This window comes from Tupaia chinensis, unplaced genomic scaffold, assembly GCF_000334495.1.
Source record: "Tupaia chinensis unplaced genomic scaffold, TupChi_1.0 Scaffold000354_1, whole genome shotgun sequence".
In the NCBI taxonomy this organism is placed as follows: Eukaryota; Metazoa; Chordata; class Mammalia; order Scandentia; family Tupaiidae; genus Tupaia; species Tupaia belangeri.
This window is the reverse complement of record NW_006159849.1, coordinates 2,766,993-2,790,679: the sequence shown is the minus strand read 5'-3', so window position 1 is coordinate 2,790,679 and position 23,687 is coordinate 2,766,993. Positions and strand designations below refer to the sequence as shown.

The 23,687-nt window shown below is 36.3% G+C and overlaps 1 protein-coding gene across 7 annotated transcripts in view; it reads right to left on the bottom strand.

Annotated features, from left to right (window-relative positions):
* Positions 1-23,687, bottom strand: part of RFX3 (regulatory factor X3) — a 358,769-nt gene that overhangs the window by 8,866 nt on the left and 326,216 nt on the right. For all 7 annotated transcript variants that reach the window (XM_027773424.1, XM_006152432.3, XM_014589328.2 and 4 more), the window contains one exon: positions 17,504-17,657. In XM_027773424.1, the coding sequence (XP_027629225.1) occupies positions 17,504-17,657 (154 nt within the window). The remainder of the gene's footprint in view (positions 1-17,503; positions 17,658-23,687) is intronic.

The following is a 23,687-nucleotide window of genomic DNA, read 5'->3' as shown; positions in this document are numbered from 1 at the left end:
TATTTAATCAAATGAATGAACTGACTTCACCCCCCGCCCCGATACACCACTAATTTGACAAGGTAGGCAGTTTAAATTTCATCTTAAAGATATTTGAAACAATGAGCTATCTGTCTAACATCATATAGTTAAATATGGTGGTATTAAATTATAGAACAGATATTTTGACCCTCACTTTAGAACTCTGAGAGGTGGTAGAAGGACAGGAGAAGGAGAGAGAGAGTCATACATGGAGGAAGTAATATAAATGAAGAGATTTAATAAGTGTTCTGGAGTTAGAAAGCATATGGCTTTCAATGAATGTAGGAATTAAAATTCTTCAGCCATATACATAAATAGGGAACACCGTGAAGTAGAAACTACAGAAGACCATTAAAAAAGCCCTTTGTGGACCAGCAGATAGAGGTAGTAGTTATGTCTCTGGACACACAGAGAGTCTACTGTGGTTCGAGTCCTGGACCTGTCAGCTTAAACTCATGCCAGGTACATGTGTGTGTGTGCCCAAGATCCTGAGAGGAGAATAGAGGAGGGAATGCAGCATGGCCATCCCCCTAGGGGGTGAGTTCTCGCTTTCTGTCTCTCTGTCTCTGGCTAGAGCATGTGCTCTATTACAAAAATCTCTCTTTAAAAAAAAAAAGAAAGAAAAAAAAGAAAGAAATCACATCTGCTTCTCTCAAGAATACTTCCTAAAAGAAACTAGGAAACTGCTTCCTACAGGTCCTGACCAAGGTTCATAATAATGAATATGCTCCGGAACAACAGCAGGCTAAAAAAAATGCATCGTAAAGGCAGCCAGTGGGAGCCTGTCAGACCATAAACTCATAATGAGAGTAGCAACAGCTATGAAGTGTAAGTGGACAACTGGTCAGCACGATGAGGGCACCTACAGGCAGGGTCCTGAGAGACCCCAGTGTGACACGGATTTGTGGCTGGGCAGCTGAAGAGTAGTTCATTATAAAACTTTGAGGCCCAATACCTGCCCCTGGGTGCAGGCAGCATGAGAAGAACCTGGCTCGACATGGTGGAATACAACCCAAAAGTATACTAAAGAGACCATTGTGCACTGGCTCAGGAGTAGCCAAGTTATCTCTGTGAAAAAAGAAAGCCTTGAATTACTGTCATCATACTTAGACACCAAAATAATGCAGAGGAAGCCGGGAAGTCCAGACAGCAAACAGGTGAGGATCCATGGAGAGCCCAAGTAATGGAGTCTGGAGATAGAAGTAGATGGTAGAAAGAAAGAAGTCAGGGATGAAGACAAAGACCTTATCCTAAGGGATACTTTCCTTGCTGGGACTTTATTCTAACCTGGGAAGAAAGAATTAGTAATTCTAACCTGGGAAGAAAGAATTAGTAAGCAATCATAATCACATTTACGTTATACACATCCCAATTCTTTGTATGCACAGCCATTAACTGATAATTGTTTAAACAAATCGATAACAACTTCTCCCATAATGCTTCCTTGGTCCTCTCTAAAGATTTGAGTTACAGCACCTCACATAGTACCTGACACATGGGAAGTACTTAATGAATGATCACTGCTGTTACTACTATTACTGTTCTTACTATAATAATTGTCACTATCAATTGCGACCATGGGACCAGCAGTTGGTGTAATGGCTATGTTGCTGGACTCCCATGTAGTCAACTGCAGTTCGAGTCCTGGACCCTGTGGCTTAAACTCACGTTAGGTGTGTGTGTATGCACGCCCAAGATCCTGAGAGGAGAATGGAGAAGAAGGGATTGTGGCGTGGCCACTCCCTCTGGGGGATGATTTCTTGCTTTCTGTCTCTCTCTCTTTTGGGTAAGCATACACTCCCTATACCAAAAACCTCCCCAAAAAAAAAAAAAAGAATTGCAGACCAGACATGAAGGATCAAAGGATACCAAAAGAACTGTGTCTTATGTAATGGTCTTTTTAATATGGACAGGCCATCTTGGGCAGCCAGGTGAACATCTCATATAGAAATGGTATCTTACATGGGACCAGCAATTAGAGTAATGGCTATGTTGCTGAACTCTCATGTAACAGACCATGGTTCTAGTCCCAGACCCGGTGGCTTAAACTCACGCAGGGCGCATGTGCATGCGTGCCCAAGATCCCAAGAGGAGAATGGAAGAAAAGGGATTGCGGCATGGCCATCCCTCCTGGAAAGTGATTTCTTGCTTTCTATCTCTCTGTCTCTCTCTGTCTTTCTGGCAAGCGCACACGCCCTACAGCAAAAACCTCTCCCCCCCAAAAAAATAAATAAATAAAAAGAAAAGAAATGGTATCTTACAGAACATCTCCCTGTTAGCCACCATTAAAAAAGTAGCCAATGGCAGCAAATGTAAAAAAATATGGTTTCCAACAGGGACTGACAAATTTTTTCAGTAAAAGATTAGACGATAAATATTTTAGACCTTATGGTCCATTAAGACTCTGTTGTGATTACTCACTTCTATAATTATTCAACACTACACTACAAAAAATAGACACAAACAATAGATAAATGAATAAATGTGATTAAGTTCTAATAAAACATTACTTACAAAAAAGAGATGATGGGCTGGATTTGGCCTGTGGGCCATAGTTTGCTGACCACTGACTATAAGAAGAGCTTGTAAGGCCCTAGAAGACATGTTCTAGCTCATGAAGAGTAAAGGGAATAGAAGATTCTATTTTTAAAGATGGTGTAAGAACTTTGGCCACAGGATGGATATGAAATGAGAGGCTTCAAGAGTTATGATAGCCTGGTCACAGAAACAAGGGTCAGCTTTTAAAGATGGAAGTCAGTTTGAATAATAATCTTCCTTTACTTTCTCTAGATCTTGTGTATACAGAGAAAGAGAGATAGACTAAGTTAGATAGACTAAGTTAGGTATTTGTACAAATTAGTGAAGGAAGAGGGAAGAAGTCTAGGATTTGAGAAAATACTGAACAGAAGGATGCAAGGTAAGAGACTGGGAAAAGTTACATATGTTAGTCACTGACATGGCACAAGCTTCCAGGGTGGGTGAAGATGGAGACCAAGAGCGTAGGTTCTCCACAGGTAAAAACAAAGAGAATAATAGGTTAAGTCCTCTACAGGTAAAAGCAAACAGGAAGTAGTTCCAAAGGAGGGTGATTTTCAGGGTGCCCTCATCAATGGAGAAATGATAGAGAGATATGGCAGAGAAACAAGGAAGCAAGAGAAACATAATATACTGGTGGAGAAATTTGCAATCCACAAATAATAACTGCCCACTATTTGTTCATAACAATATAACTTTCATACTGAAACAGCTTCCTATTGTTGCTGTAACAATTTAAAACAAACAGTGGCTAAAAACAGCACAAATTTGTTTTCTTATAATTCTGGAGGTCAGACAAAAGTGGATCTCTCTGGGCTAAAATCAAGGTGTTCGGAGGGCTGTTTTTTTTTCCTGAAGGCTGTAGGGAAGATTTCTTTTTTTCCCTTTTCCAGCTTGAGAGGTTGCTCATGTTTCTTGGTTTCTGTCCCCTTTCATATTCAAACCCAGCACTGTCAGGTAGTCTTTTCAGATATTGCATCATTTTGACAAGCATTCTTCTGCTTCTCTCATCCACTTTTTTTTTTTTTTAAGAGACTTTTTTACTATTGAGTGCATATGCTCAACAGAGACAGAGAGACAGAAAGCGAGAAAACACATCCTGCCCCTTAAGGGGGCTGACCATGCTACAATCCCTTATCTTCCATTCTCCTCTTGGGATTTTAGGCACACACATTGGGTCACTGGGTCCAGGACTCAAACTATGGTTAACTATGTCAGAGTCCAGTGATGTAACCATTATGCAATCTGCTGGTCTCCTCTCTCATTTACTTTGAAGGGCCCTCCTGATTACATTGGACCATGACCTTCAGCAGCCAGTAGGCCATATAATGGAAAGCTCTAATTACAAAGCAAGGAAACAAACAAAAACTGCTTCTGTAAAGGGCAGGGATATGGGGACCCCTCAGCTACCTGGGAATAGTCCACGCAGATTCAGAACAAAGTGATGCTCTGGGCTCATACTGGAGGCCAAATCTGTCTGTAGCAGTACCTTTAGATATGCATGTAGGTTAGAAAATAGTACATGTAAGTATATGTGTACATTTCTCAGTTTCTGCCAATGAATCATTTACTCTAAAAGATCTTTAAGTTGTCATAGACAGTAAGAATAGATGAGTATAAAATCCTCTGAAGTGGTTTCTATCTTAAGAGTTAGAAAAAGATATCTCTTTGGGACTTTACCTTTTAACATGCATAAATTCTATATATATAATTCTCTCTCCCCATTTCACCAGTACTCATAAAACCTTTCATTCATTGCTACCAGATAAGATTTAATTCAAGTCTAGCTATGACTGCCTAGTTAGATCTAATTATGTTTATGCTTCTTCTCTAATGTTACCATTTTCTCTAATTGACTTATTTTCCCATTCTATTTTGTTGGTTGTGTTTTTTCAAAGCACTGAATTAGTTTGCCTCTGATTACCACTTTGGCTACATACCAAAGACTGCTGCTGGATGCTTTGTGATTTGATGAATCATGGACTCAATATTCAGAAGTCGTCAGCAGGCTATTTATCCTGTTGCAATACAGTATTATTAAAGCCTTCATGTGCCTTTATGCTATTTGTTTTATTAATTTCAACTTCTAAGTGTATCTCTCTCTATATGGTCCAAAAAATGATGGTCTAATTGTGCACATTATTATTTATGCTGTCAGTACAGAATCCATTTTAAAAATTCAATACACAGTAGAAGGCAATCAACTACAATCTTGCTGAGTAATACACATAGCTTCAAATACTTATGTATTCACAGAAAGGGGAAGAAAATGTAAATAACAGAAATCAGGTACCTACTATATGCCTGTGTTTCCACCTGCCTATCCAACCCACCTACCCATCTACAAACTGAAATAATTTAATCCTCACAACAGCCCTATGAAGAAATGGTACTTAGGCTTTTGTTATGAGAAAACTAGAACTCAACTGAGGCTATTCAAAGGTATCTCACAGAAAAATATAAAATTAAGTATAAGTTTATTTTAGTGTAAAAAAATCAGTATAGGTTTATTTTAGTATAAAAAACTCATACATGATTTTTTTTTCATAATATTCACTTTCCACAAACTTTTCATAACCTCCTCATATATAGCTTTTTCAGGCTAAAGAAGTATTAAACAAGAAATACAAAAGTTAAATCCAGGTGTGGAACACAGCATAGGAGGAATAAGAAAGAAATGTGGAGCCTCCCTGACTTGGGTCCAACTCACATCTTTACCACTACCAGTTATATGATTCTAGAAAAGTTAAACTCTTTGAGCCTTAGATTTCATTATTCATGAAAAAGAAAGGGTTAACATGAGGATTAAAAGTTTTCATGTTTGTAAAAGAACCTAGAATTAGTGCTGCTACTCACTCATACTATCTTCAACACTCGGTTTCCAAATATTATTGATAAAACCGTAGACTTCCATTCAAGAAGACCGTAAGTTGGTGATTTCAAAATGAAATCCCTAGGGACCAGCAGTTAGCGTAATGGCTATGTCTCTGGACTCCCATGTAGCCAACCGCAGTTCGCGTCCCGGACCCAGTGTCTTAAACTCACGTTGGGTGCATGTGCGTGCGTCCCCAAGATCCCGAGAGAAGAATGGAAGAGAAAGGATTGCAGTGTGGCCATCCTCCCGGGGGGGTGATTTCTCGCTTTCTGTCTCTCTCTTCCTGGTGAGCGCAGGCGCCCTTAAACTCAATCTAGAGCTTAAGTTGGGAATTAGTTTATATACTTCATGCCACTTACGATTCATGCAAACACCATGAGAAGGGCAGGCCTGAGCACAGATGGGTTGTGCACATGTGTGTGTGTTTGGTAGGGTGGGATGATCACAATACTGGAAAGAGCTGATGAACTCAAGTTAAATATCAACATGCAAATCTTGCCCTAACCAATCTGCTCTCTGCACTTTGGATAAGTTAACAAGTTTAAGGTCCTTTAAAGTTTTCCTTAAAGAATAAGGAAGACTGTTTACATGCAGACTTGGAACTTCCTGATTGAATGTTAATCCTTCCATCACTCTATACTCAGCCTGAACTTTGGAGCATCTGAATTTCACATGACACATAGTTCAGCAATCTCCTATGATTTTAGTTCTATTATCCTTAAGATAATACAATCAATCAAATACACTATTGTAGCAGCAACCGTTTTGGATGTTTTTAATAATGAAGAGAAATGTTTTGAAATTTCAATTGTAAGGGATGCCCGAGTATTATTAGCATCTTTGAATGTCTCCCAAATGAGAATCAAATTAATCAAAGCATTTTACATTTAGCACTGGTACACGGTTTATGATGTGAGGAAAAATTGTTTCAGACTTTAATTTCTAATTTCATAATATTTGCAAAGAATATTAATGTTCTATTTGGTAAAAATCTGTGTCCTTTGGTTATTTTTTCTGTATGTGTAATTTTATGTATTTTCAAATAGTTCTCATTAAAGCATGCTAAGAAAGCCATGATTTCTGACAGTCTGTTCCATACAAAGATAAATTCTGTCCTGTAACAGTTGCTGGTCCTGCTCTTTTGAGCTAGCCAGCTATCATAGAAATGTGTGTTGTTGGCTGCTCCATACACACCATGACCCTTAGGTGTTCAGGCCTTTTCAGGACACAGGAACACAAGTACCTTTACATTTTTTCCAAACCCTTAAGAAGTACTTAGGAATGAGCATGGAGGTAGAAAAGTGTTCAACGAAGAACACAGACCATAGTTGCTTTGGAAGAGAAAGTAGTTTCAAAACCAGGAGTATTGGGACCAGCAGTTAGCGTAATGGCTATGTCACTGGACTCCCATGTAGTTGACCGCGGTTTGTGTCCCAGACCCGGTGACTTTAAACTCATGCTGGGCATGTGTGTGCATGTGCCCAAGATCCCAGGAAGAGAATGGAGGAGAAGGGATTGTGGCATGGCCATCCCCCCTGGGGGGGTGATTTCTCGCTTTCTCTCTGTCTGGCAAGTGCACACGCCCTATAGCAAAAACGTCTCTAAAAAAACCCAAAAAACATCAACAACAAAAAAAAAAACCCCAAAACAAAACAGTAGTATTCACCATTAGGTCAAAGCAAGAGGAGCCTCTGTTCTGAGCCCCACTCAGAAAAGGTCCTACTTTGTCTTTCCCATGGCTGTTCCTCTTTCTACAGTGTAAGGAGTCCACAGAGCCAAGCAGATGTGCCTTCCTAGAGCCTGTGTTTCCCTCCCTTACCATACTCCAGCTATTTGAGACTCCAGAATTTACTGCTCTGAGTTCCCTTCTAGGACTGAGGATCCCTTCTCCAAGTACACCCTTCAGAGGAAAGAAGGGACAGTCAATGAGGGGCAGATGTCTAAAAAAGTAGGCAAAACTTGACCACTGAGCTGAGGAATCTACAAGTATGAACACAAAGTTATTCATAGTGCACACAGAGAGATGCATAGAAGAAGAGAGGTGATTTAGAAACCAGAGGCTTTTGGCATGGAACTTGAAGGAGAATGAGAATTTTAAATTTAAACCCAGCATTCCAGGTTGTCATCAAGATATATCTGTCAAAGTAGGTGGGCAGAACAGATTTTATTTATAGTTTAATTCTTAACTTTTAAAATATTTGGACATATGGTACCCTAGGCCCTGCAAATGTTAGGGTTGGGCAGCATATTCTTCATGCAAATAAGTTAATGAGTGGAAGAGGAAAAACCCTGCTCCTGACTTAAGACTGGCTTCGTCTGAGGCCACCTGTACTAGCTAATAGGAAAGCAATGTATTCATTTATTACATTAGAGTAATATGTCTTAATTGTGATTATACCACCTCTTTTTTGGAAATCATTAAGTGGTGAGACAATGGGGGTAGAGGTATGGAAACAGTTCTCTTTGACCAAAGCAACCTTTACAACAAACATGAATCTTATTTGAAGTGCTCATAACTATCATTCTTACAGAGAATCTCATCTTTATGACATTTTACAGCAACACGTTTTAGTATAAAGATGATGGTATGAAGAAATACATAACAATTACTGTGAATAGAGAAAACTGACCCTCTCAGACAAGGGCTATTTCTTTATCAGCAGAGCCAGCAACTACCATCTTCACCTGAGAGGAAGACGACCATAATGACCATCTCAAAGCCAGAACCACTTGAGTTAGTGGCAAGATAACAGTGTGACAGAGGACAGTAGGTGAAGCCATCGTGCTAAATCTACGCTACAAAATCTTACAGGCAGCTTGCTCTAAGATTGGGCTACCAAAGCAGCAGTGCTACGAGACTCTTTCCTAAATAAAAAACCCAGTGGGGGGACCAGCAGGTGGTATGGTGGTTAAGGCGCTGGACATGGCCACATGGCTGACCATGGACCCGTTCAAGTCCTGGATCCGATGGCTTGCTTTCTCACTTTCCCTTTCTCTCTGTCTCTTAACTGGTCAAATTAAAATAAATGAATGAGTAAATGAAATTAAAATAAATTTAACAAATGACCCAGTGGTGGGCTTTGTGAAAGATGATTTTGTGTTGAGTTGTCTCTCCTGATGTCTTCAGTGACAATGTCAGTCTCTGAAAATGTTTTAAGAAACTTGTTCTAACATCTCTACTTTTTTTTTCTTTCCCAATACCCAGACTCTTTAGAAAACTGCTGTTTAGTTGTAAACACTTAAAAAAATTCAACTTCTTACAGTTTTCTGAAATATTATTGACAAATACATTCTAGGGAGAATATAGACTTCTTGGTCTAGGAAGTTTATCTTCCTGAGTAAAAGAAATTCAGTGTATTAATTACAAAATCTCATGAGAAGTCCTATAAATTGGTAGTCTATCCTTCTACCATTCTTCTGTACTTCCTTCCTTGAAGGAGTTTTGTTTCATTTTTTTGAGTATCTACTAAGGGACTGTGTTTAAATCACAGTTATAAGCAAAATTCTCTCCAATCCCTGAAGAGGATGAAAGGAGAGGTTTTAGCCCAGAGTCAGCAGAGACAAACCAAACACAGGAAGCTAATGACAGGGATCCCAGAGGATAAGGCTGTACCCCTGTGCTACTAAATCAATATGTTCTTTTCTCACACACAAGGAGATAAATAACAGAATGACAAACCAGGAAAAAGGAGGAAAAAAAAATGGAGCAGCTTCTATACAGCCAGTTCTTAGGAACTTGGAGGAGGAAGTTACACAAGGGTATCCTACATCTCTCCTCCAGTAAGTCACTTTTTTTTTTTAATAATTACTTATTTTATTTATTCATTCATTTATTTTAATTTGACCAGAGAGAGACAGAGAGAGAGAAAGACTGAGAAAGCAAGCTGCCAGGTCCGGGACTCAAACCGTGGTCAGCCATGTGGGAGTGTCCAGCACCTTAACCACCATGCCACCTGCTGGTCCCCACCAGTAAGTCACTTTTATAATTTATTTTCAAGTTGTCAAAATTGTGCTAATGTAGAGGAACAGATTTACAACTAAAACCAAACTACTAACTCTTTTAAAAAAAATTTCACTTAGGTCTGGTCTGTGAGAAGGTACAGAGGAACCAAAGGGTGTAATTTGTTGTTTTCTGGCAGATTCATCTTTCCAGTCACAATTTGCTTATTAGGCTGATATTCTATTTAACTTGCATATTCTGAACATCTAATAAAAAGTGGAAGGGGGAAGGATGGTAGGATTATCAAGAGGCATACTTCGGGCAGAGAAAAGAAGCCCTGGAACAAAATAAATAAAATTTACATGCTAGGTACCTGGTTTGTTTATGATTATGATGGAATCGGTGTGCATGTGTGTGTATGTGTGTGTTTTTCTATGTACACATGTGTTTGGGGAAGTTGAACACTACAGATATAAATACATTAATAAAATAATCTCTAGTATGTTTATAAGTATTTTTTATAGTAAAAAATTAAAATGTAAATCAAGCTTATTTGGCTATTTCTTTCTTTGGAGAGATTTTTGCTATAAGGTGCATGTGCTCGCTAGAGAGACAGAGAGAGAGAAAGCGAGTAATCACCCCCCCTGGGGGGGATGGTCATGCTGCAATCTCTTCTCTTCCATTCTCTGCCTGGGATCATGGGCATGCATACACACGCACCCAGTATGAGTTTGAAGCCACCGGGTCTGGGACTTGAACCAAGATTGGCCATGTGGGAGTCCAATGACATAATTGCTCCACCATCTGCTGGTCCCCTATTTGGCTATTTCTAAAGTCACCTCTATTACTAACTAGTTTAGATTTGGGGTAACTTTCAACCTCTGTTTTCTTCACTGGTGAAATGAGGATATTAACCTATTTTGCAAGGTTTTGGTGAATGTTACATTAAAATATAAATAACTGGTGCAGTGGTTGTCACAAGGCTTATCCTCAGTCACAAAAATAACAGTATACCTTTTGGCAAGTATTCTTCATATTTTCTATGCTCTTACTCCAAGATACTTCTTTCCCTGCAAACAATCTTGTAACACAATTCAGTCCTTTTAAAATATTCTATTATAAGAGGACTATTGTTCCACAGGCACATTTTCAGTGCATTACCTAGCTGTACTAGAATAATGCTCACTCAAATTGTTTTTTCTTTGGATAGACTTTATTTTAATCATTCATGCTTATTTACTATAACTGTACTTGTACCAAATGAAACTTTTCATCTAACTTTTTTCCCAAAAAGCTTGCCTGTTGAATATTGCACTTCACCAGCTTTTAGGTTTTGGAGATTTTTTTCCTTCTATTTATTAATTTTGTACATTAATTTTGATGAATCCAGGGTATTTTTCTTTGATGGCAAATCCTTATGGGTCCTTAATTTTTTCTCTAACAATATTGCTGAAATACTACCTCTTTTATACTCACAATTGAACAATCAAAGTATCTTTAGATTTTATTTCTTATTTCAGAAAGTTGACTATATATGTGGTCTACATAACATGTTAGATAAGTATAATAAAATTATGAAAAAATAATTTATATTTAAGAGATTAATGTAAATCTGTCTGCCATGAAAAATCATTTTATGAAGCAATCAAAATTTTATAGATTCAGTGAATATATGAATGTACTATGTATATTTGGAAATAAAACATATGTACCATAAACTTCCAAATAGAAGACTTTAAATAGCTTTAAATTAAAAATGGGTATTTTTTCTGCTCAGCTTTTCTTGTCAGAGCTATACAGAAAGCCTTAGGATTTAATTTTTTTTTAAACAGATGTGCAAACACATACAATTTGTTTATTTTAGTTGTTCCTACTCTTAAATTTCACCACTACCAGGAAAATTACGGGTGCATTTATAGTATTTAAATTAAAAACTTAAAAATTAAATAAATCTAGAAGTAAATAAGTTGTTTCCTTTCTATCATATCGGAAAACCAAACCAGGGTATGGCAGAAGCATTCAATAACTTACTAATTGGTATTAATGAAGTTGCAGACTTGACATTTAGAAGAAAACTTACTAGAGAACTATAATGATATTTCCACTTTGAGGAGGGGGTCCATTTTATGGTGGTCTTCATTTTAATCATTGAAATGAGAATGTTACGGTAAATGTAAAAATAGTGTTTTGTATGCTTGTGTACTTTGTTTAAATGTAAAATATATGTCAGTCTCTCCAGCTGGCTAAAATAATGTAAGAAATGTTTATTTAAAAACTCATGCATTTAAAAACTCATTTACTAAGTTCACAATAATGAAAACACACATTGATTGTTCTTGAGTTACTTTAAAAGAAACCATTTTTCCTTGCTTCTGGACCTATTTAGCTGACTGATACTTCTCCAAAAAAAGAAATTATCCACGAAGGCAAACAAATCAGTTTGTGACTGTTTCACAGGCTTGTTCTCACTGACTCTGAGATGTTCTCGCTCAAATCCTACTCCATCCTGTACCGGTAATACTCATGGGAGATAAACAGCAAGAACTTTGGTGCCACCAAAGACTTCTTAAGTAAGACCCCCCCAAAGCACAGGCAATAATCCCCCAAATAGACAAATTGGATTATACCAGATTAAGGAGTTTCTGCACAGCAAAGGACACTGTAATTAGTGTAAATCAACAACCCTCAGAATGGGAGAGAATTTTTGTTAACTTTGCCTTAGATAAGGAACTAATAAGCAGAATACACGGGGAACTCAGGCAGCTTTTTCGGGAGAAAATTATTAACCCGATTAAGAGATGGGAAAATGAACCAAATAAACAACTCTCTAAGGAAAACATAGGAACAGCCAAAAAGCATATGAAAAAATGGTCAACATCCCTCATTGTAAGGGAGATACAGATCAAAGCCATAATGAGATAACCACCTAATCCCAGTCAGAATGGCGAAGATCAATAAAACAAATAATGATAAATGCTGGAGGGAATGTGGTGAAAGGGGAACACTCCTACACTGTTGGTGGAAATGTAAATTGGTCCAGCCACTGTGGAGAATGATATGGAGGTTCCTCAAAGACCTTCAGATAGAACTACCATATGACCAGCAATTCCACTCCTGGGTATCTACCCAAAGGACAGGAGAGCACTCAGTTGGAAAAGCACTTGCACATCTATATTCACTTCAGCCTTATTCACAATTGTTAAGACATAGAATCAACCCAAATGTCCACCAAGAGATGAATGGATTGAAAAATTGTGGCACATATACTCCATGGAATACTATTCAGTCATAAAGAACAATAAGGCCCTGGATTTTGATAGAAAGTGGACGAATATGGAAGATTTGTTTCTGAGTGAAGCAAGTCAGACTATGAAAGAGAGACATTGCATGTCTCCACTTAACATATACTGACTGTCTGCATCCTATGGTAGAGACTAAAAGACTGGAGAATATAAAAGTATTAAAAATTGTAATGGACAGTAGGGACAAAGTGGGGAGAGATTTTTGAAATTTGGGGGGGAAAATGGAGAGGTAAGAGTCTTGTGGTTCACAGGTAAGGTTTATTATCTGTTGACGAGGATGTGTATGGTGGTCTCAACTGGGCTGGACTGAGGTGTGTATCATGCTGGGTAAAGTCTCTTCACAATCTGAATGATATATAGCAATTTAATCAATGAATAATAAAAAATATATAAGAAAAAGGAAAATAAGAAAAAGAATGAAGGCAAAAAATATTTTAAATATTTATTTATTTTAAATGTAGAGGGTTTGTGTGCATGCCAGAAACAATACTGTACAAAGAGAATAATGTAAGAGGTATCTCACTTTCTGACCTCAAAATGTATTACAAGGGTGTGATAAAACAGCATGGTACTGGCAATAAATAAATAAGTTAAGTAGGCATATAGACCTATAAAACAGAAAAAAAAAACTTTGGAGCCACACTACTTGTTTTAGAACAGGATTTTACAGCTTAGTAGCTGTGTGATCTTGGGCAAGCTACTTGATAGCTCTGTGTCTCATTTCATCAATGATAAAATGTCTATAATAACACTACCCACTCAAAGGTTATGAGTTATTAACTTAGCACATATAAAGCACTTAGGACAGTGCCTGGCACATTATTGTATGTGGGTATTCACTTCACTTGAAATCTTGGCTGTCTTAATCCAATTCTTCCTTTTGTCTGTTGAATTTGACAACTGTTCATTTGGTGCCTCTGGTGACTGAACTCAGATTTTCCATGAAAACTTCCCATTGGCTGTGTTTCCTCTCATCTCAGCTGGGACCCCTGCACACTGTCCTATGCCTATAGTGGTCTCCACCTCATTCCACCATATTCTCTTTAATCTTGATAGACTTAACTCCTTTTGTCTTTTAGTTCTCACCTCAAACTTTGTTTCTTTGGAGAAGCTTCCTTGGCCTTCCCATGCATTAAGCATTTCAATATCCCTTTAATTTTCCTTATGGTAGTTAACAGACATAGGGGCTATGAGGTTATATGACCATTTAATAAATATGCATTCCCTGCTGCAATGTAAGCTTTTCTTTCTTTTCTTTTCTTTTTTTTTTTTTTAAAGAGATTCTCCTATAGGGTGCATGTGCTTGCTGGAGAGACAGAAAGCTAGAAATCAATCCCCCAGGGGGGATGGTCACATTGTAATCCCTTCTCCTCCGTTCTCCTGTAGGGATTTTGGGCACACAGGCACATATTCCCAGCATGAGTTTTAAGCTACCGGGCCTGAGACTTGAACCATGGTCAACTATGTGAGAGTCCAACAATGTAACCATTATGCCATCTCCTGCTCCTGTGAAATGTAAGCTCTTTAAAGGCAGGATCAAAATCCATTTTGTTTATCATTATATTCCAATACAGGGATTGACCTAGAGTAGATGCATAAGAAATACTTGTTAAATAAATGATTATCAGAGATGAGAAGCTGGGCTCAACACAAATGAACATGATTTGCCCAAGACTATACACTATAAAAGACAGCACTAGAAGTAGAAGTCAGTATTTTGGACTCCAAGTACACCAGGCATCAAATCTCTAGCTGCATAAATCATACAAAGAACTGTACAATTAGTTTTGTGTAGGTTCTAGAATAAAAAGTTAAAGTACAAATCAGAGAAAATAAGACTATCTAAGGTAGTCGGGGAAACTGGGCTTCTTTAAGGAACTGATATTTAAGACATGGAGTAGAGAATGGGTAATAGTGGAGGCAGAGGGTTTCAGGTAGAATCATTTAACCCAGCAGTCCAATGAAGAGAAAAGCTTGGTAAACAGAAACAGAGGAAGGGCCACTGGGAATGCGACAGAGTAGGGCAGGATCAGATTATGCAAAATCCAGTGTACCAAGTGAGGAATTTTGTCCCTTAACTAAGAGAAGGGAAAACCACTGAAGGGTTTCAGTGAGGATAACACAACCAGCTATGTTTTCATAAGATGACAATGACTGCTGTACGAGGGATTGGGGAAGTAGGAGATCTGGTTAACTGTTTGTGTAGACAGAAGTAAAGACAGAAAGACATCTAAAAGATGATGCCTGGCATGACCAACAGGGAAGACTGGTGCCATTTACTAAGGAGAGATTAGTAGATAGATCAACAGTTTCATTTCATTACATATATAATAAGCTCTCAATAAGTAGTGACAACTGTTACTATTTCCTGGCAGTGGTTATTTCAGATCATTGAAAACCACTTCCTGCAATTGACAGTAATGGTAATTCTCATGAATTTCAACAGATTTTAGACTGATATGTCGCTCCCATCATGTACACAGACACTTCTGGCTTTGATATTCGGGAAAAAAAGTCATCTGAGAGTCTAAGGGTAGGTTTAAGATAACTTGTGAGAACATGAGAAAGCAGCCCTCCTCTTTCATGAATTTCCTTCTCCTTTTCCCAAGAATCAAGAACTTTTAGAATAACAATATGACAATGGCTAATAGGTCTATTATAGCCTACAAGTATACAAGGCATCAACACTGTATGAGAAGAGAGCAAACTTGTAAAATTAGCTTTAATTTGACTTTTGGCGTGAATAATTGATGAGCATAGGCAGCTCAAAGGATTTTCCTATAAAATGAATAAGGGGAGAGTAACCAAAGATTATCGACATGTTTATCTATATATACGTGTGTGTGTGTGTGTGTGATATATATATATATCACACACACACACACACACACACACATCTTATATAATATATATGACATGCATATGTCTGATAAGACAAATATATGTTATATATATCATGTATTTATTTGTCTTATCAGACATACATGTCATATATATATAAAATATATGTCTTTAAATTTACAGAAAGTATTTTATATTTTACTTTTTCATTTAGATTTTGTGTATCTTTGCTTTACGTGGCATTATTATAATCACTTACATTGTTTATAAGTTGTAAACTAGTAGTAAAAAAAAGGATGCCTATTAAGATAATTAATTAATTAGTATTGATTATGTAGCCCATTTTAATTCTGGAAAGCCAGAATTGTCTATAGCTGGTATAAGCATATAATAAGGTCACTAAGTCTTCACACTGTATGAGTAGCTCTTGCCCACTGTCTTTGTTCCCTAGAGAAGCAAAGATCATGAATCAGGAATAATCACATAGTGTTAACGAGAATGCTGGAGTATATGAAGTGAATGGCAAATGCATTAAATATACTAAAATGCTTGACCATTTCAGATGTTTTGAACCTTGAGAGCTGAGCAACTTTACAGCACTTAATCTATATGGCAACTGGGCATTTTGCAACAGGACATCTATAAAATAACTGAACAAAGACAATGAAGAACAGTTGAATCTAAGAAAAGTCCAAATTCTTCGGGTCATAGGCACTGCCTATAATTTAAAAGCCGCAGGGATTCTTGCTTAATCACATACATATACAGTTGGCATCATTTAAGCACAATCACAAATGGAGAGCATCATACAAAGACATAGATTGGTATACACCAAGAGATTTTAAAGAGAAAGAAAAAAGGAATATTTCAGCTGACATTTTGAAAAAGTTTGACATGTCTCATTTATAGTTTAATGCTTACAAAAGTCCTTAAAGTATTTTAATACATTTTTATTTATATCTTTATTACTGTATTTATTAAACTAGGAAAAACATCTGATAATATTTACTTCACTCTTTTTTTATTTAAGCTATTTTTTATAGCTTAAAAATAAATATGCCATCTTGATTGCTTTAGGTAATCTGTAATATTGTCTAACCTGGAAAGGCATAAAGCACCCTCAGTTTAAAATAACAAAATATACCAGTACCAAATTAGTTGAGCATTTACATTTAGCCCTTATTTATTAATCAACATTTTTTTATATTAACCTCAGAGTTTTAGTTTTTTGACACTTGTTGAAGATAAGACATTTTGATTACTAGAAATTCTGGAGGAGGGAATTGTGTGTGTGTGTTCTTTAACATTATTGGTGTTTAGAAGTACGGGTTTGAAAATCAGGCCAAGTACTTGGAAAAAGACTCCTAGATGTGTAATCTTTTAATTTATCTGTGACAAAGTTTTCTGCATAAACCTCAGATATTCATATGTAAAACAAAATAAAGTAGAATTTATCTCAAAGAACTTTTATGTTAAATGCATTATGTATAAAGGACTTAGAACTGTACCTGGCACATAGTAAGTGTCCAAAAAGTATTAACCATCATAATCATCATTTTCTAAAATAGAATCATTCATTTTGTTCTTAGGAACTGGAGAGTCTACAAAAATACTTATTTAATTTGTCCTAGCTCTTAGCCTCATCAGAAACATCCATCATTCTTATTTTCCAGTCAATAGTTCTCCACCCCAGTCCAGTGGTTCTCTAGTTTACCTTCATGTGGACACCAATAATAAAAGAATAAAACAACTCATGGCCTTTCACATGATACAGTCTACAATTTCAGAGTCTTTCAATGAAGTAATACTATACATATGAACATAGGGATTTAAGAACCCCTTGTAATAATTCCAAGGACCTTCCAAGGTCTGAAGTTCATTTGGTTAGGAATCACTGCTTTAATCAATAATTAATATATTTGACTGAATTGTAATTTAGTTTCTTTTTTAAAAAAAATATTGTGATTCACAGCATTTAGCCTCTCTTACCTCGCCCATGACTGCTATGGGTGTCTCTCCGGTTGCTTGAGCAACACGATGCTCTACTAAATAGAACATATATTCATCGTAGAGTAGACGGATCAGGTGGAAGGATCCAAAGCTAGCAGCACTGCGTAAGGTTAAGTCACGAATAACCATTGAGCTGTTCCAAGAGAAAAGACATATATGTAGCCAATATTAGTGACAAGAATTAGAGTTCAACCTAATTTTTCCTCTTAAAAAAAGTTGAGAGCCTATATGGTCCAGTACGAAATCTGACAGGGAGTGATTTTATTATTGAAAGCAGCTGGCTCAATTCATTCAGTTAGGGTAGCAAAGTGGTAATCCTTACTAAAACTTGATCCATACTAGAACTAGATAGGTCTAGTATGTGAAAAAAACATTTAATATCATAGGCAATTCTGATCAGAATTAGATGAAAAAGAGTTTTGAAACCCAGACACCTTATCAACAACATAAGAAAAAGCAATTTAAAGTGAAAATCTTTTTTTTTTTTTGAGATGTTTTCGCTATAGGGCGTGTGTGCTCACCAGACAGACAGAGAGAGACATAGAGACAGAAAACGAGAAATCACCCCCCAGGGGGGATAGTCATGCCGCAAAACCTTCTCCTCCATTCTCCTCTCAGGATCTTGGGCACGCATGCACACGTGCCCGGCGTGAGTTTTAAGTCACCGGGTCCAGGATGCGAAACGCGGTCGACTATGTGGGAGTCCAGTGACATAGCCATTACGCTAACTGCTGGTTCCCTCAAAGTGAAAATCTTATTGATGATGGTTAGTATTTTGTCATCACTTAATGACAATGACCTTTGAGGTATACTTTGAGAAAAGTATATATGTGTGTCAGACAAAGGTTATTAAAAAATACCAAGTACTCGGGACCAGCAGTTGGTTTAATGGCTATGTCACTGGACTACCATGCAGTCGACTGTGGAAGGAAGGATTAGTAAGCAATCATAATCACATTTATGTTATACACATCTCTATTCTTTGTGTGCATAGCCATTAATTGATAATTGGTTAAACAAATAGATAATAACTTCTCCCATAATGCTCCCTTGCTTCTCTCCAAAGATTTGAGTTGCAGCACCTCATGTGGTATCTGACACATGATAAGTTCTTAATGAACAATCACTGCAATTACTATTACTGTTCTTACTATAACAATTGTCACTATCATCTCTTAAGAATTGCAGACCATGAGACCAACAGTTGGCATAATGGCTGTCGCTGGATTCCCATGTAGTCAACCACAGTCCGAGTCTCGGACCCGGAGGCCTAAACTTCAGGCTGGGCACATGTGCATGCATGCCCAAGATCCCGAGAGGAGAATGGAGGAGAAGGGATTGTAGCGTGGCCATCCCCTTGGGGGGTGATTTCTCACTTTCTGTCTCTGTCTCTCTCTTTCTGGAAAGTGGATAAGCCCTATAGCAAAAGAAAAAAAAAATACCATGTGGGACCAGCAGGTGGTGTGAGGGGGTTAAGTTGCTGGACACTCCCACATGGCTGACCACACAGTTTGAGTCCCAGACCTGGTGGCTTGCTTTCTGACTTTCTCTCTCTCTGTCTCTTTCTGCTCAAATTAAAAACAAATGAACGAATAAATAAAAATTAATTTTTTAAAAAATTGTTTAAAAACAAAACAAAACCCAGCAATGTTACCAGATGTGGCAAACATTGACTGTCGGTGAGTATGCACAGGAGTTCCAGTAAATTTTGTTGCTTGACAAAATTATTCAGTGATTCCAGTTTCTTACAGATTTCTATTTATATTAAAGTGATTATCCATCAGAAATAAGCATACTGGGGCCAGCAGATGGCATGTTGGTTAAGGGCTCTGGACTCCCACAGGGCCAACCGCGGTTCAAGTCCCAGACCTGGTGATTTGCTTTCTCACTTTTTTTCCCTTTCTCATTCTCTCACTCTGTCCCTCTCTGGTCAAATTAAAATAAATAAGTAATAAAATAATTCTTTGGGAAAAAAGGAAATAAGCATAATGAAATCAATTAAAAATGCACATCTTTGAAAAAAGTGAACACTTTATGTTATAGCAGAATATGCACAATACTATTAATAAAATATTAATGATGAACTGTATTATATTTGAAATGGGAATGAGTCCAAAATAAAATCCTGGCCTCATCAATGGCATCCTAATCATTAAGCTTGCTCATGTACTTCAAATTTCTTTAATATTTCTAACTTAGAGTTTTAGGATTTATGTGTTAATATGTATGTATATGTGTGTTTCTCATAACTTTCATTTAGTAGACTTTTACTAAATATTTTGCTATGAATTCTAAAACAATTATCATATTCTCAGAAGAGACAGAATCTTATAACTGCATAGGCTGATATTCCTGAACCTTGTTTTGCAATGAAGAATTGTAAAACACTGGGCCAGCCAGTGGCATGGTGGTTAAGACAGCTGGATTCCACATGGCTGACTACATGGTTCAAGTCCTGGATCCAAATATTTGAGAAAACTCCAAGTGTGTATGCATGCCCAAAATTCAAGAGAATGGAGGAGAAGGGATTGCAGCTATCCCCCCATGGGATGCTTTTTCACTTTTTCTCCCTCTCTTTTTGTCTCCCTTGGGAGAGTACACACGCTCTATAGCCAACAACAAGAGAACTGTAAGATATCTAGCAGATAGAAAAGACTACTTTTGTTTTCTGTTTTATTTTTCAACCTTTTAAAAATAGAGGCTATTAAATACAGAAAAGACTACTTTTGTTTTCTGTTTTATTTTTCAACCTTTTAAAAATAGAGGCTATTAAATACATCAAGATCAAGACATTAGACTTGGCAAGAGACAGATCATCATTGTACATCTGAAACCTAGAAGCCCTAGATTCTGATTTTGACTCCTCATTTAATTGACTGTTATCCACCAAATCATTTCTTTGACATTGTTTTTCTCTTGGGTGGAAATGAAAGCAGTGAGTTTTAGTACTACCTATCTTACAATGTTATTTTAGAGAATTGATATCAACTTATGAAGGATTAGGATACTACTCAAATATTTATAAGTGACTGTGACTATGATATGTAGAACAGGAGAAAGTAAGCTGCTTATTCTTGTTTATGATTACAAGAATGGAATTACTGTATGAAAATGGGTGAAGACCTCTTACTTCTGTGTATCTAACTGCTAGGGAGAAATAAAGCATGGGTTTTGAGTTTGATCCAGGTCACTATTATGTGATCTTGATTATGATTACAAAACCTCTTTAAAGGTTCAAAGGTTAGCTTGCAGGTCAAATGCAATGACATATATCAGATCTTAAGAAAACTACCTATTACTACCCTGCTATCTATGTTAGGTAATCTATATTCATTGCCTTAAATGGTAGTGAATGATTGCTGGGAGTCAAATACTTTAATGAAATCCTTAAATTTATTAATTCCTTAGTTAAAGCTTTAAGCTCTGTAAGTAAATTATTCAAAACAGATGACTATCTTCATTTATGTACCGAGATATATAACAAAATTATGTTTATAATTTTAACCATGGACACATTAGCCATTTGTATTAGTATAATACAATAGCTATTTGAAATTAAACATTTTTTTCCTTACTGAAAAAAATTAAAAAGAAAGCATTATCTACTTAGAAAAGCAAAAGCAAAATCACAAAATAACAGCAATTCGTTATATAACATTTTTATCCTTACTAACATAAACTGAAAAATAACTTTGAAAATAATACAGGAGCAGAGTATTTGCTCCTAATTCCATCTGTTTTGCTGAAGAAAGTCAGCAAATACTTAAAATGTAGCATAAAGAAGACAAATAACTAATAAACATACAAATAAATGCTTAATCTTATTCAAGATTAAATACAAATTAAAGTAACATACCAAACATTATTGTACTATAAAAGATTAAAGACCCAGTGTTACAGAGGGTTTGGGAAAACAATTCTATTTTCTTTATGAGTATAAATTCAAAGAACTTTTGTGGAGAAAAACTTGGCAATATTTGCCAAAATTTAAAATGTCAAAACCTTTGACCTAGCAATTCTAATTCTAGAAATTTACACAAATGGGCTACAATAATTTTAACTGTGGCAATATCTCTACTAGTGAGAAACGAGAGAGGAAAAACTAAATATTCTCTAGTACGATTCTGAACAAACTGGTTCATTTATATATAAAATCTGATTCAATAGTTTAATAAATGAAGTAAATAAATAGGTAGTAACATGGAAATAAGTCCATGATATAATGTTAGGTTAAACAGGAAAAATAGATAAGTTGATTTACATAAAAACTATTGTTAAAAAAAATACTATTTGTAAACAGGAATAGCTAATAAATAAGCAATGAGAAAGCACACATCATCAATTTAAAACATTCATACCTTTTCACTCAAATCTATATGTATCAATTAGAGTGACACAAAGATAATCGCTACAGTATTTAAAAAATTGTATCAAAATACCCAAACTCTCTAAATGTTCAAGAACAAAGTAAGACCACCTGACTGGCAGGTGGTGTGGTGGTTAAGGGTGTTGGACTTTCACCAGGCCGTCTGCAGTTCAAGTCCTGGACCTGGCGGGTTGCTTTTTCACTTTCCCTCTCTCTCTCTGTCACTCTCTGGTCAAATTAAAATAAATAAAGAAATAAAGATAAATAAAATAATTACTGTTTTAAAAAAGAATAAAGTAAGATCAAAATTTAAATAGTGTATGAGATGTACACTGAGAAAGGAATATTGTAGAGACATTAAAATTATGTTTCTGAAGATATTTAATGATGAGAAATGCTCAAGATGCAATGTTAAATGAAAAATGTTAAGGGAAAAAATACAGGTAATAATGATAAACACTAGATCCCAATTTCATTTAACACTAAAAAAATTGATCAGTGATTATTTCTGGGTAATAATACTATGGGTGATCTATTATTATTCCTTGTATAGTTTCTGTATTTTCCAGGTTTTCTGATTTGAGTACATATAATTTCACAGTAAAAAAAGTTTGTTTTAAGACATTCATAATATTAAAAATAAATACACAAAAAAACAAAAACCCTGGGTCAGTTGAATGTCAATTAAACCTTTGCAAGGATTAACATCACTATAAAATGAATTCTTTCTTTATATATTTCTAAATTGAAATTTTATTTATATCTCTTTTAAATAAAATAGTCCTAAAATTATGTAAATGACTATGGATAAAGTTTATAATATTATGGATAAAGTTTATAATAAATAGCTTTCTTTTTTTTTGGAGAGGTTTTTGTTATAGAGCATGTGTGCTCACCAGAAAAACAGAAAGAAAGCAAGAAATCATCCCTCAGTGGGGATGGCCACGCTGCAATCCCTTCTTCCCCATTCTCTTCTCGGGATCTTGGGCATGTATGCACATGCGCCCGGCATAAGTTTAAGCCATTGGGTCCGGGACTTGAAGTAGACTACACGGGAGTCCAGCAACATAGCCATTATGCTAACTGCTGGACTTTTTATTACTCGATAATGAAAAGCTTTCTGATACCATTCTAGAAATGCAGTCAATTAATTATTTTCAAGAAAATTCACATTTATTCATTCCAGGACTCAAACCGCAATTGGCTACATGGGAGTTCAGCGACATAGCCATTATGCTAACTGCTGGTCCTTCATTAAGGTATTTTCTGAGGAAGTGATTATCTGAGCAGAAACTTAATGGAAGTGAGGGAATGTGCCATATGAACACACAGGTAAAACATGTTCTAGGCAGGAAGGAGTTCTTGAGAACTATGCTTCATGAGTTCAAAGAACTCTTATGGAGCTCACAAGTAACTGGACTGTGTAGGGTCTTGTAGGCCAAGATAATACCTTTGGATTTTATTCTGTGTTTTAGAAACTTTTTAACAGGCAATCAGCTTAATGTAATACTAAATTCTGCTGGAAAAACTTTTAAATCTGCTAACATTTAATTTTAACAGTTACTTTTTAAAATTACAAATAAGCATGTCATAAAATTATTGTCATATGTTTAGAAAAGTTGAATTATATCATTAATGCTATGTCTACTTTATATACATTTTTATTTAATTTTTTGAGAGGTTTTTGCTATAGGGCGTGTGCACTTGCCATAAAGACAGAGAGAGAGACATGGGACCAGCAATTAGCGTAATGGCTATGTTGCTGAAATCCCATGTAGTCAGCCGCAGTTCAAGTCC